General features: G+C 51.1%; 1 protein-coding gene across 2 annotated transcripts; it reads left to right on the forward strand.

The window, feature by feature from the left end:
• The first annotated feature begins 809 nt into the window (after positions 1–809).
• On the forward strand, positions 810–10,425 carry KCNE1 (potassium voltage-gated channel subfamily E regulatory subunit 1). 2 transcript variants are annotated; one of them, XM_045902499.3, is made up of 2 exons: positions 810–966; positions 9,930–10,425. In XM_045902499.3, the coding sequence occupies exon 2, from the start codon at positions 9,981–9,983 to the stop codon at positions 10,353–10,355; it is 375 nt and encodes a 124-aa protein (XP_045758455.1). In that variant the 5' UTR covers positions 810–966; positions 9,930–9,980; the 3' UTR covers positions 10,356–10,425. The 2 variants fall into 2 exon arrangements, with proteins under 2 accessions (XP_045758455.1, XP_064435196.1); XM_064579126.1 differs by lacking the exon at positions 810–966 and adding an exon at positions 7,942–7,963.
• Positions 10,426–13,302: the final 2,877 nt, after the last annotated feature.

Genomic DNA, 13,302 nt, shown 5'->3' on the forward strand with positions numbered 1-13,302 from the left:
GAATGTCACACAAGGGCGGCGGACCCCTCTGAGGGCCTCCTCCCCGGGACAGCACCCAGCCCAAGGCCCAAGAAGAAGGAGAGTGAAGGAGGAAGACCAAGCAGTGGGATCTTTGGGCCCTAGGTCAGGAATCTTCTTCCTCCGCTCCCCGCCTGCAGAGGCCTGCAGAGCGTGAGCCTGGACCTCATTCCCCAGAGCTTCCACCGGCCTGTCCTTTGGAAATGGCCCCGGGCCCGGTCTCCCTTTCCACGCTTGTGGGCAGCGCCTGTGAAATCTGCTGGCAGGTCACTGGGGCCCTTGTGCGGTTTGCCCCTAGTGGCCGGTCCCACCGCCCCCAAGGACTTTGGAGTGCCCCTGCCAAGGCGTAGGTGGCCCCAGCGACGGACTCCCGCAGGCTGGGACCACTCCTGTCCTGTGCAAGCTGCACCTCCAGCTGGGAGCTGGACGGACACCCAGTGCTGCATAATTCGGGCGCATAGATGCGTGGACACAGCTGGGGTGCGGGATGCAGCTAAAAGGAGTCTGCTGGGGTTGTGGGTCTTTAAGTTCTTGTTTGGAGCTGTTGGAAGGGACGTTTGTCCTGGCTCTCCGCCGCGGGTGGGGGTCTCCAGGAATGCCTTTCTCTTGCTTCTAGCCTGCGCACTGCAAAGTCCCGCGGGAAGGGAGATCTGGCTGGCTGGCTGGCTGGAACTTGTAGTAATACGGCCTTTCTGCCGGCCCGGGGCGCGATCGCAGGCGCTCAGCCGGGGACGCAGGCAGCGGAGGGCCGGGGCTGGTCTGGGGTGGGTCGGAGGGGGGTGCGGGGGGCCAGGGCGCGGCCGGGCCGCGCGGGGTCGGGGCGGGGCGCCCGCGGGCTCCGGGAGGCCCCGCCCGCCTGCCTGCGCCGCCTCGGGCTCGGCCGTGGGTGTCCTGCGCGCGGCCCGGCGGACCCGCTGCGCACCCGGCTGCCTCGGCGCCCCGGACCCGGTAAGTGCAGGCTCCCGCCTCCCGGCTCCTCGCCCCGCGCGCCGGCGCCCCAGTCGGGCCACCCTGATGGGGGCTCCAGGGAGCGGGTCTCAGCCCCCGGGGCCGGAGGCGCCGCGACCCCGCCTCCGCCCCCCCCCCCCCCCCGCACCGGGAGTCGGGACGGGATGGAGGATTCGGTCCGTGCCTCCCTTCCCTCTGCCCCGCTTCACTTAGAGACCCACGCGTCGGAAACTGTCTCACCACCAAATAGCAACCACTTTTCCCCATTTTTATGAGCTCGCATTCTTGTAGAAAACTTGGGAACTACCTCAAAGGACCCAAAGAAAACGAAAACCGCCCACGATCCCAGTCCCCACTGGGTTTCAAAGACCCCCATCCAGCTCAAGCAATACTTGCAGATACATTCGGCCTCAAAGGGAGCTTTTTAATTTTTTGAAGGTACCTGGGCCTTGGCATCTCCCTGGGGAAAAGGCGTGGGACATGGAGAACATTGATGTGTCTGCTCTTAACTGTAGTAATTGGGGAAAATGTGGAACTTCTGGAAGAAAGTTGACCGAGTAGCAGCCATGTATATGTTCGGGGTCTGTCACCTGTTACATTGTCCCCGTCTGGATTTTTTAAACTGCTGTATGTGAACAGTTTATTTTGAGTCCACATTTAGGTTAAGAAGGAGCTTCTAGTTCCCTTAAGGAAAGTTCTGGTCAGTAACCACTGTTGTCATTTACGTTCCCGGTGGTGGGAGCTTTGCTGTGACCGCACAGCTGTTTTAATTCATATATGGTGACTTGCGAGAAAGCACCTTGACTCTGACCTATGGATTGCTAAGGAGGGGGCCAAAACCTGCTTTCTGTGGTCTGTTTCATATACTCATTAGAGGTGAGGGAAGGATGGGTCTGAGGAAGGCGTTCTTCCTTTTAAGAATATCCCTGGAGGTCTGGCTTTGGCCAGGTTCTTAGAAAGTGGATTGTTTTGAGAATAAAGTACACTGTGAAGGCATCAGAGGGACTCAGTCTTGTCATCTTAAGTCTCGGATGGTAGAGCTGGTGGTTCGGGGCTTTCTGGTAGTTGAATGGGACATTTATTCATTCATGCATTCATGCATGCATGCCTGTGTCCTATGAATATTTATTGCACTCCTACCGTATACAAGATACTCTTCTAGACCTTGAGATACATGTGGAAGAACACACGCAAACATCCCTGCCCTCAAAAGCTTACGTTTTGGTGGAGAAGACAAACAAAACAGTAAGCAATGGACGTAATAAATAAGAAAACCATATTATATTAGCAGGCTTTAAGTAATATGGAAAAAAAGAAAGGGAAAGCAGGATAGGGGTTATCAGGAGTCAGAAGAAGGGATAAAAATTCAGCCATACTATCAACAATTACTGACTGCCTTAAACCTTTTTAAGAATAAAGTAGGTTGGGGCACCTGGGTGGCTCAGTCGTTGAGCGTCTGCCTTCAGCTCAGGTCATGATCCCAGAATCCTGGGATCGAGCCCCGCATCGGGCTCCCTGCTCCGCAGGAAGCCTGCTTCTCCCTTTCCCACTCCCCCTGCTTGTGTTCCCTCTCTCGCTGTGTCTCTCTCTGTCAAATAAATAAATAAAATTAAAAAAAAAAAAGAATAAAGTAGGTTGTGGATGCGCATGTAACTATGTTAATATCAATTTTAATCTACAAAAAAACACTAATAAGATAAATAAATACAAATAAAAATAGTTTATATTTTATTATATAAAAACATACTATATTGAAAGAGGTTTGCATTTGGCTACCCACCAATTTCTTTCAAGAGTGTATTATACTTTATTGGTTATTTGCACTCACAAGCACATTGTAGTTGTATTGAATCTAATACTTTGCATCCCCATTTAGTTCAGCAATCTCTTATGGAACGGTTCTGGGTGCTGGAGTGGGGACAAGGTGAGCAAGATAGTCTCTGACCTTCCTGAGCTCCTGGAAGGAAATGCTCAGACAAGTCTACAAGTTATTGTGATGCAAATTAGAATATGAGTGGTATAGACATGGCACCATGTGATCAAAGGGACGGAGGGGCTTTCATACCCAGGTTAGCATAGGACTAGGCATTTGGAGGACCAGTAGAATTTTGACAAGCAAATAGGGTGGTCACACCTCTCTTGGAGAGAGAGCAGCAAAATTTAGACGTAGCAAAGTTGTGGGTTTGTTCCGTGCCTCACAGAACCCTGTGGTATAGTTGGGGGAGATTCCATTATGCCCAGTGTTTGGATAAGAAAACTGAGGCTCTTCAAATTTATGTAATTTGCTGAAGGCGATAATCCATCAGCCGTCCTTCTATGTGACCTCAGCTGCCCTCCAGAGTCTGGGAATCCTCTCGTCCATTCTCCCCGCCAAAATGCTCGTCCCTTTTCCCATATTGAGTTTGGCTGGGTCCCTCTCACCAGCTCACTGGTTCACATTCCCATCCTTCACACCCTGGAAGGGTCTGAGGGCCCCTGTTGGCTTTTCTTCTGCTTGGGGGTAAATATGTCTCCAGAACTTGAGATAAAGATGAAAATAATGGGCAGTTGCATCCAGGAAAAATATGCTTGCAGAATTCTTGACTCCATAAGATCATATTCACCAAAATTAGGCTAGTCCATAATTGGTTTTACCCTAATTCTGCTTCCTAAAGCAAATAAAGCCTAATGAGGATTTCAGGACTGGCTGCTCTGGAAATGCTTAAGGAATGCTGTTAAGATGACAGGAACCTTATGCCTGTTTACCAAGATAAGTAAACCGAGACCCAGGGGAGCCCTGTGTTTTATCTAGGCCCGAGCCAGGCCTGGAACTCAGATCTCCAAGCTCTGAATCCGACACCCCTCTTCCTCTCCCCTCCCAGCATCTAACCCGCTCCGCAGAAGTATGGATGGAGTCAGCCCACAAAAGCCTTGGTTGCTCAGTAAATGCTTGAGAAAGAAGGAAAGGTAGCAGGCCTAGGAAATCCGTTCTAAAAGCCTCCAGGCCATTATCCGTGCTGACAGGCCACATAGCCGAAACATGTGGGAGAAATGCAAAAGGGGGTGATGAGTGCCAGCACCGCATGACATCACTCCCTGCCCCCTTCTCTTCTGGGTGCAGCTGGGGGCCTTCCAGAATCCCAGGGTGCTGGAGACCCAGTTGGTATGCATTCGCAGCTGTGAGCTTTGGAGAAAAAAGAAAATTGTACTAACCTTGATGGGGGCAGTATCTGTTCTGCACGAGGAGTCTCAAGCTCACGCCAAAGAAGACACTTCTAGAAGCCCCCTCTTTCTAGGCCCACTAAGGCCAGTTTGAGAATATTCAGCATGGGCTGGGCATAAAACTGTTTGTGTTTAGAGTTGGACCTCCCCGGTTCCCGCTGCTTCTGCCTCTCCCAGCCCCCCTTATCACTGTGCAAGCTACAAAAAATTGTGGCCCTCCCCAGTAGGGGAGGGGGTCTTCTGATGGCATCTTTGGGTCCCAAGCCAGTCCTCATTTGGGTAGACCTGGTTTTACCTGATATCAATGGCCAGGTCCTCAGTTCCTTTGACCTTAAATATAGAATCTGTCTCCTCTCTGCTAAGTCCTGAGAACTCCTTTTTCTGTACTAATAAAATGTGAGTTCATGGCTACAAGATTACATTTTAGATGTATTTGTGATAAAAGACATGACCTTGGGCAGGTCAGCTCAACTCTATGGAGCCCAGTTTCCTGAAGTTAAGATTGCTGGCTTTGTTGCTCTTCAAATCCCTGTGAGTCCAGTGGTCTGAAACCCTGGCCAGTGGGCAGTGCGTTGGCATTATAATGGAAGTGAACTTGGAGAATGGGACATAAACCCCCAGCTGACATGCAGATGAGTTTGTTTACACCTTGCTGACTATTAAGAGGGCATTGCCAAACTCATTTTGAGACTCATTACAGAGAACACCATGTGACCCAGCAGGCAGGCCTTGGGGGCACAGAGTGCATTTCGCAAAAGCAATACAATAAATTAAGTGTAAAGTAAGAAAAAGACTTTTTTCTTTAAAAATTCAGAGTTGTTACTTGAAAGGCAGTTAATGAACTTGACTTTTCGGGTCTGGCGGAAGGCTCCGACAGGCTCCGCATCATTTTAGGCGACAGCGTGAGTTAGGTGGGAGGCAGCTGGGCTTATAGTGAAGGCTTGAGAACTTCTCTCTGCATCTCCTCTTCAGATTACACCAGGGACGTATAAGACCAAAAAAGAAAATCTAAAAAACAAATGAGATTCGAAAATTATTTTATGAAATCATTTCTCTTATCAAATTCTTCCTGGCACCTTGCAGCATGAAAGATTGGTCAGTTTCCTTTTTTTTTTTTTTAAGATTTTTATTTATTTATTTGACAGAGAGAGAGCACACAAGCAGGGGGAGCAGCAGAGGGAGAGGGAGAAAGAGCCCGATGTGGGACTCGATCCCAGGACCCTGGGATCATGACCTGAGCTGAAGGCAGATGCTTAACTGACTGAGCCACCCAGGTGCCCCAGATTGATCAGTTTCCTAAGGTTCCGTAGCCCAGTGGGTCTCAAGCTTGACTACAAATCAGGATCACCTAGGAAGCTTTATTCCAGAAAGGAACCCAGAGCAAGGACATCACAATCTTTGGAGGGGGGATCCGACCATCAGTATTTTTTTAAAGCTCTCCAGGTGATTCCGATAGGTCACCAAGTGGGGGGGTCCCTGGACCAGAAGCATCAGCAGCACCTGTGAATTTGTTGGAAATGCAAATCTCAGGCCCCACACCAGCCATTCTAGATCAGAAACTCTGGGAGTGGAACCCAGCACTCTGCATTTTTAGAAGGTGATTCTAAAGCATGCCAGGGGTGCCTGGGTGGCACAGTCCGATAAGCAACCGACTCTTGGTTTCAGCTCAGGTCCTGATCTTAGAGTTGTGAGATCGAGCCCCGAGTTGGGCTCTGCACTCAGCTCAGAGTCCGCTTAAGACTCTCTCTCCCTCTCCCTCTCCCTCTGCCCCTTCCCCCTGCCAAATAAATAAATTTAAAAAAAAAGAAAGAAAGAAATTTAAAGCATGCCAAAATTTGAGCACCATTACCTTAAAGCAAGGCTGAGGATGGTTGGCCTGGCAGGTTTTTTAAAGCAAATGTTTCTGGTTGCTTCCTCTGGCCATAGTAAAGTCCGTCTGGTTTTAAGTAACAGGTCTTCTTCATGATCCCGCCCAAGTGAATTAGTTGCAGAAGTTACTCTTAAGTTAACTTGCTGTGTGGAGCTATTAGCTCTAAACCAATTAACCTCTGGAGGTTGCCTACCATAATTCTTTTTTTTTTTAAGATTTTTATTTATTTATTTGAAAGAGAGAGCACAAGCAGGGGAGTGGCAGAGGGAGAGGGAGAAGCAGACGCCTTGCTGAGCAGGGAGCCCGACATGGGGCTCAATCCCAGGATCCTGAGATCATGACCTGAGCCAAAGGCAGACTAACTGACTGAGCCACCCAGGCGCCCCGGTTGTCTACCATAATTCTAGTCTCCTGTGGTCATGGAGTGACAAGAACGCTCTAACAGTGATTGGTAGCAGGATTCCTTGCTTGTGGTCATTCTGCATTTTTAGAAAAAAATTATATTATCTGCTCAAGGGCTCTGTATTTTCTGGGGCAAGTTTCTATGCATTCATAAGTGGTTTGAAGTCATTTAAAAAGAAAATGTCAGGCATCGTGTTTGGAAAGCTCAGCTGCTCACAACCTCGTCTTGAGTGATTTCCAGCGGACTAGCCACTCTGGGTCTAAGCTTCAAAGACAAAAAAAAAAAAAAAAAAATGTTACCAAACAATTAGAATGGGGCAAAATGCTGGTTTTGGAGAAGAATCAGTACCTGGGAGTCTCTTGAGCCTGTGTAGCTCAACCTGTTCTAACAGATCTTAGGGCACAGACTCAAAAGCCCCAGAGATGTCAGGAAAACCCGTTAAACACGTTTGTTTCTTATCCATGAGCAGCTTCTCCACAAGGTAAAGAGAGCCACAGTGGTCAGCCATGGAAGAGCCAGACCTAAAACCCCAAACCTCCAAATCCCTGGGCCGGGCTGCTTTTCTTTTTCCTTTCTTTCTTTCTTTTTTTAAGAGTTTGTTTATTCATTGAGAGAGAGAGCAGAGAGCGTGTGTGCATAAGCATAAGGAGGGGGAGAGAGAGAACACAGGGCTCGATCCCACGACCCTGAGATCATGACCCGGCACCAAAACCAAGAGTCAGACGCTTAATTGACTGAGCCCCCAAGCTGATATTTCTTAATGAGCTGGGAAAACCAATCCACTCACGCTCGGGACCCTAAATGCGCACCACGACGTGTCATATGTTATGTCGACCCCTCTGCACGCTGGGTCAGTGTGGTCCAACAGCTGCAGATATCAGTGATGTTTCTCCCTGTTCCCAAAGGGTAGAGGACTGAACAAGCCTAAGGAACCCGACCAGAGTCATGTAGCCAGAAAGCAGCAGGGCCAGAATCCAAACCTGGAGTGGAGGTGTAATTCCCGACCGATCGCTTTCTCCTTCTCCACTCCTGTTCCCTGAGCCTGTGGCTCTCAGAGGGAGACAGTGGGGGCCTCTCGTCATTGGGTACTCGGGTTATGAAGAATCAGGTATTACACCGTCAGGAGGTATTAAGAAGTTCATGGACAGCTCCTGAACTGCTGTGTGCCAGGCGCCAGGCTAGGGAAGCTGCGGGGGAACAGGGTGGGGGACAGGGATGATGACCGTGGTGAAGTCAGCGGGGAGCACAGCGGCCTTCATGGGCATGCGTGCTGGTGCTAAGCCAGCCCAGCATCAGAGAAGCTGAACTGGATTAAAAAGCATGAGGAGGTACCACTTCCTGGTTCCATGGGCCAAGAAGGAGGGCCTGCCTCTGCTGGAGATGTGGAAAGAGATGGTGATGTGTACAGGGCTTGGCAAGCATGGGGTCTGGGCAAGCGACAACAGTAGAGCAAGAGAGGGAGGCAGGCGGCTCTTGCATCTAGGCCCACGTCCATGCTGAAGACACGGTGTTTCACCCCGAAGGTAGGGAGGAACCTGGGAGGGCCTCTGAGCTGGGGACTGACCTATTGGGATTTGCAGTGGGGGCCGCAGGTTTTGTGGTGGGTGGGTGCACGGCGCCTCCGCTCACTGAGGCATGGAGCAGGAGGGGTGGGGGCTGAGGTGGAGGGGCCTGGGGATGGCCGAAGGTACATGAATCCTTGGCAGGTCATGGGGCACCCAGCTCTGGTGCTCAGAAGGGTACCTGGGGTCATGGCCATGTGGGTGAACCTGAAGGGACAGGTGCAGCCACACAGGGAGAGGGCAGAGTGACAAGAAAGGAGGGCCAACGAAGGAATTCTGGGGTGCACTAACATCCCCGGAATGGGTGGAGGGAGAGGGGCCTAGGGCAGGTGCCAAGCATCTTGCTCAGGGCTGCGTCCAGAAGTTTCAAAATTAAGCCCATTCTGAGAAGTAGCTCTAGATTGACATTTGTCCTAGCAAGACACTGTGTGATGTCACAGCCCCCACCCTAGCTGGGAGAGGCTGAGCACCCCCCCCCCCCATGTACATTGGAATTTCTCTTGCCACAGGGTTTCTGGCCAGAAACTATGGTCCCAAACCGTCACCCTTAGTTTCAACGGCCACCCCAGGGTGCCTCGAGTGAATGTTACACACAACTGAGAAATGAGTGAGGCCCTCGGAGTCTGGTCAGCCCTCGGTAGCCCCTTGTGGGTCGAGTTTCAAGGGTGGCCTCATCCGTTTGGCTCTGGATACTTTGTCTCCCAGCAGGACCTGGGCGGGGGGGGGGGGGGGGGGTAGAAGCCAGCATTTTCTCACAGATACGAATGAAACCTGTTGAGCTTATCAGTGACCATGAGGTGGGATGCCAGGACTCATGAACCCTCTGACAGAATTCCAGAGTTTCCTGGAAACAGCTCTCATAGTTCCCAGGCCTGTTCTCTGGGTTTTCAGGGACAGTGTCATCCAGAGTGAAATGGCCCATGCCAGCCACTCAGCAGAGGACAGGGGGCAGGGAGGGGACAAACACAGTACAAGCTGGAACACTGGTTCCTTCGAGGCCAAAGGCCATAAAGCCACAGTGGATAGAGGAAAAGGAAAGAGAGGCAGACATGTAACCCAGCACCACTTATGCTTGGGCCGCGATGACAAAGTCCCACAGCCTGGGGCTTACACAACAGACGTCTATTTTTTCACAGTTTGGGAGCTGTAAGTCCAAGATCAAGGTTCTGGGAGGTTTGGTTCCTGGAGAGAGCTCTCTTCCTGGCTTGCAGGTGTTGCCTTCTCATAGTGTCCTTGCGTAGGAGAGAGAGATTTCTCTCTCTTATTATAAGGCCATGGTCTTAGCAGGTTAGGGCCCCACCCTACAGCCTCCTGTAACCTTAATTACCCCCTGAAGCCCCTATCTCCAGGTGCAGTCCCATTGGGGGTTAGGGCTTCCAGATGTGAACTGGGGGGCAAAATTCAGCCCATAGCACATAAACTAAAACACACACACACACAAAACCCAGGGTGTATATTAGAGGAACTCATTGTGGGGGTCGCCTATGGAGGTAGGCGGTGGGAGTGGTGAGTGGAAATAAGAGGGAATCGGGGCACCTGGGTGGCTCAGTGGGTTGGGTGTCTGCCTTCGGCTCAGGTCATGAGCTCAGGGTCCTGGGATCGAGCCTCACATCGGGCTCCCTGCTCAGCGGGGAGCCTGCTTCTCCCTCTGCTTCTGCGGCTCCCCCTGTTTGTGCTCTCTCTGAAAACTAAAGAAATAAAATCTTAAAAAAAAAAAGAAAGAAAGAAAGAAGAGGGAATCAATTGATTTACTGATCAATGAAGAGAGGCGCTGTGTGGATTCAAGGTGGCACATGCCAGGGACGCGGGTGTATGTCCGTCTGGGTGCCCCTCTCCCCCGAGATTTCACAAAACGGGCGAGCGTGTGCCTCTGTGTGGGTCTGGGCCAGGACACACTTTCTGATTTCAGATCGCACTTCTCTTTCAGATAGTTTTCTCGGCCAGTTCGAACTCCAGCGGTGGAAACTTGAAGCCCGGGATGATTCTGCCCAACACGACGGCGCCGACACCCTTTCTGACCGCGCTGTGGCAGGGGACGGTCACGCAGGGCGGCAACATGTCCGGCCTGGCCCGCAGGTCGCCCCGCAGTGATGACGGCCAGCTGGCGGCGCTCTACATCCTCATGGTGCTCGGCTTCTTCGGCTTCTTCACCCTGGGCATCATGCTGAGTTACATCCGCTCCAAGAAGCTGGAGCACTCCCACGACCCATTCAACGTGTACATCGAGTCTGACTCCTGGCAGGAGAAGGACAAGGCGTACTTTCAGGCCCGGGTTCTGGAGACCTATAGGGCGGGTTACGTCATCGAAAACCAGTTGGCGGTGGAACGACCCCACACACACCTTCCGAGATAAAACCTTTGTGTCATGACCCCACAGTTGGTTAAAACCGGGCCAATCCTACCTGGCGATCTGATTTTTCCCATCATGTGTCTTTTGTATTCTTTATGATTTGGGATGTCATTGGGGTTTTTTGCAATCGTAAGGGGTGAGGGGTGGCTTCATAACCCTGTCTCTCTACGATCACATTCCTTCTCTGATGACTGCCAGACGTTCTTACAAGGAATCTGATGATTCCTTCTCTCAGTATCTGTGCCTGCCTTGTTGATTTTAGCAGCTCTGTTTCCCAGACTCCCTTGCAGCTGGCAAGGTCATGTAGAAGTGGGAGCGATTCTTGAGAAGGAAAGGGTGGGTCCTCCATTTCCCTTTGTCCCCACTTCCCAGTGGCTGGGACAGGGATGCGGTAGCGAGCCAGCCTTGACTCTGGAAAAGGACAGCATCCTCACAGAAGGCAGAACATCAAGAGTCTAGGCAATGTCATGGGACAGGGTCTCTCTGCCTTCCTGCTCACCCACCAGCTCAGGCATTGTGGGGAAGAAACTAACTTTGATCTTCCTTGGGCCCCTGATATTTTGGTTCCTGTCAAAATAACAGAGTCACTGTCCTAAAAAAATATCTTATTTTATGGGACTGAGACCAGAGGCATACTATCCCCATATTTGTCACAAGCATGCCCCCTGTCCTTGTTTCTATTGCCCTCCCTATGGGGGCTCCGGCCTCCTCTTCCTCCCTGCCTCCTGCCTCTCCCCTACATCCACCCTTCACACACACCCCCTGCAAACACACCCACACTCACACCCACAGATACACACGTGCACACACAGAGAAACACACACAGACACTTCCTACTCACACATGTCAATCTCAAAATAACTCATTTCCTACAGGACTGAGATGCCAGAGAAAAAGTTTCTACTTCAGAACATGTACCAAGGGGAGGGTGGGGTGCACCCCCCACCTCAGAACCCAGGAGAAGGTCTGGGTAAGTGGCAACACATGGGATCAAGGGGACAGGGCCTCTCGAGGTGATGTGCCCATCATGGTTGAATTGTGTCCCCCCAGAAGACATGTTCAAGTCCTAACCTTGGTACCTGTGAATGTGACTGTACCTGGAAAGAGGGTCTTTGTAGATGTCATCAGGTGAAGATGAGGTCACTGGGATGGGTCCACATCCAGTATGACTGGTGTTCTTATAAGACGTGGGAAATCAGGTCATGGACACATGGGGAGAACCCTCGTGAAGACAGGGAGAGACTGGAATGACCCATTTGTGAGCCAAGGTTGACCAAGGACTGACGGCCACACCAGACTGGGAGAGGCATGGAGGGGCTCTCCCCTACAGGCTTCACAGGAACATGGCCCTACCACACCATGATTTCAGACTTCTGGACTCCAGAACTGTGAGACGAGGAGTTTGTAATGTTTTATTTGGGTCCTGTTAAGTCAGCCACAGGAAACTCGGGCAGTGTCCCCCTTCCCCCCCCCCGCCCCCGAGACAGCAGCTTTCCCCTCCACTCTCCTCCTCACTGGACAGAAGATTCTCTGGGAACCTTCCCTCACAGATGGGAGAGGGGAAGGGATTAGGGTGGAGCTGTGTGGTGCTGGGGCCATTGCTCAGGGTGGTAGAAGAAAACCCCCTTAGCGTTCCCTGACCTTTGAGAATCCCAGAGAACACGCACCCTGGTTTCAGCATGCTTCTCCACGGGCTGCGTTAGCGCTCTGGGACATCCTGCTTGCTTGCCCATTCCTGAAAAGGGTGGAATATTTAAGTAAAACATTAATTGTTGGAAACCTGCATATAGTATAAATGAAAAGCAACACATAAGCATCGTTGGCCATCCTCAGTGCACGAATGGGGCCCAGCTGACTGTAGCCCTTGCTTCATGGGCTAGCCCATGGTGCCTGTAGGCGAGCTTGGAGGCAGGGGTTAGGGCACCTCTAGCATGGATGACTATGTCCCCGCGATGAGTGCTTCTTTGGGTCAGAATCCTTTGAAAATCTAATGAAAGCTATGATTCCTTGTACCTGAAAAATGCACATGGACACATTTTGCCCAGCATCTCAGGGGCTCATGGGCTGCTGGAAACCCTCTCACACCTGTTTGCCCCTCATGGACCCTGTGTGAGCTCTCTGCTTCCGACAGACACACATTGCCCATGGGGAAGGCAGGTGGGCCGGGAGCGCAGGTTTGGAGGGGGACCGGGAGTGCATGCGACCCGCGGATGTGAGTCAGGGTGGGCACAGCAGCTGGGACCCCAGGCCCAGCAGCTAGCTGGCACTTACCCCCACTGGGATTCCTGGGACTTTAAAGGCAGAGGGAGGTCCCATGGTCTGTAGTCCTCCCAGTCCTCAAGAGACCAGGGATCCAGCACCCTCCTTGCTGCACCCCTCAAACCTTTTATAAGCCACACAATTTCAGATGCCTGTGACCACACGTTAAAATTTGTTTGAACATGCACGGAGCACTTGGTGTGTCCGGATACTGTCCTGAGCTCTTTAGAAATGGAATCTCAACATTTTGTATGCAATATTTTATGTGTTCCCTGGATAGGACAACATGCCTTGGAGGAGTTAAGTTCTTTTTAAAAATTAAAGTCATTCATCATGATCTGTGGCGTGCATTTTCTTCAAATCATTAGGACACTTTTAGAAATGGAGGTGGGCTCTGGGGAGGCTCTGGTGTGACAGCCCCAGGGGATCAGGAATAAGGAAATAAGATCACCTCTGGGTAGTTAAACTCTGCCATCAACCCCCTGATGTCTACAGATAGAAAGCAGAGGGAGCAAAGAGCCGTCTGGGAATGCAGACGCAGTCTTAATGGACCTGCGGGGTTTTAAGGGAAGCTGGAAATATAGATATCTATTTGAAATCTCTTGATTTTGAAATGTTGGTACCTAATTCCATTTTTTAAAAAAAGTGCATAAGCCAAACGAAAAATGACCTTGAGTTGAATTCTACCCAG

The sequence above is a fragment of the Mirounga angustirostris genome, unplaced genomic scaffold (assembly GCF_029215605.1).
Source record: "Mirounga angustirostris isolate CCGP_5_RB_7025 unplaced genomic scaffold, mMirAng1.0.hap1 SCAF_1, whole genome shotgun sequence".
Classification (NCBI taxonomy): Eukaryota; Metazoa; Chordata; class Mammalia; order Carnivora; family Phocidae; genus Mirounga; species Mirounga angustirostris.

Coding starts and splice junctions, on each gene's coding strand:
- KCNE1 (XM_045902499.3), top strand. CDS start 9,981: ATGATTCTGCCCAACACGACGGCGCCGACACCCTTTCTGACCGCGCTG.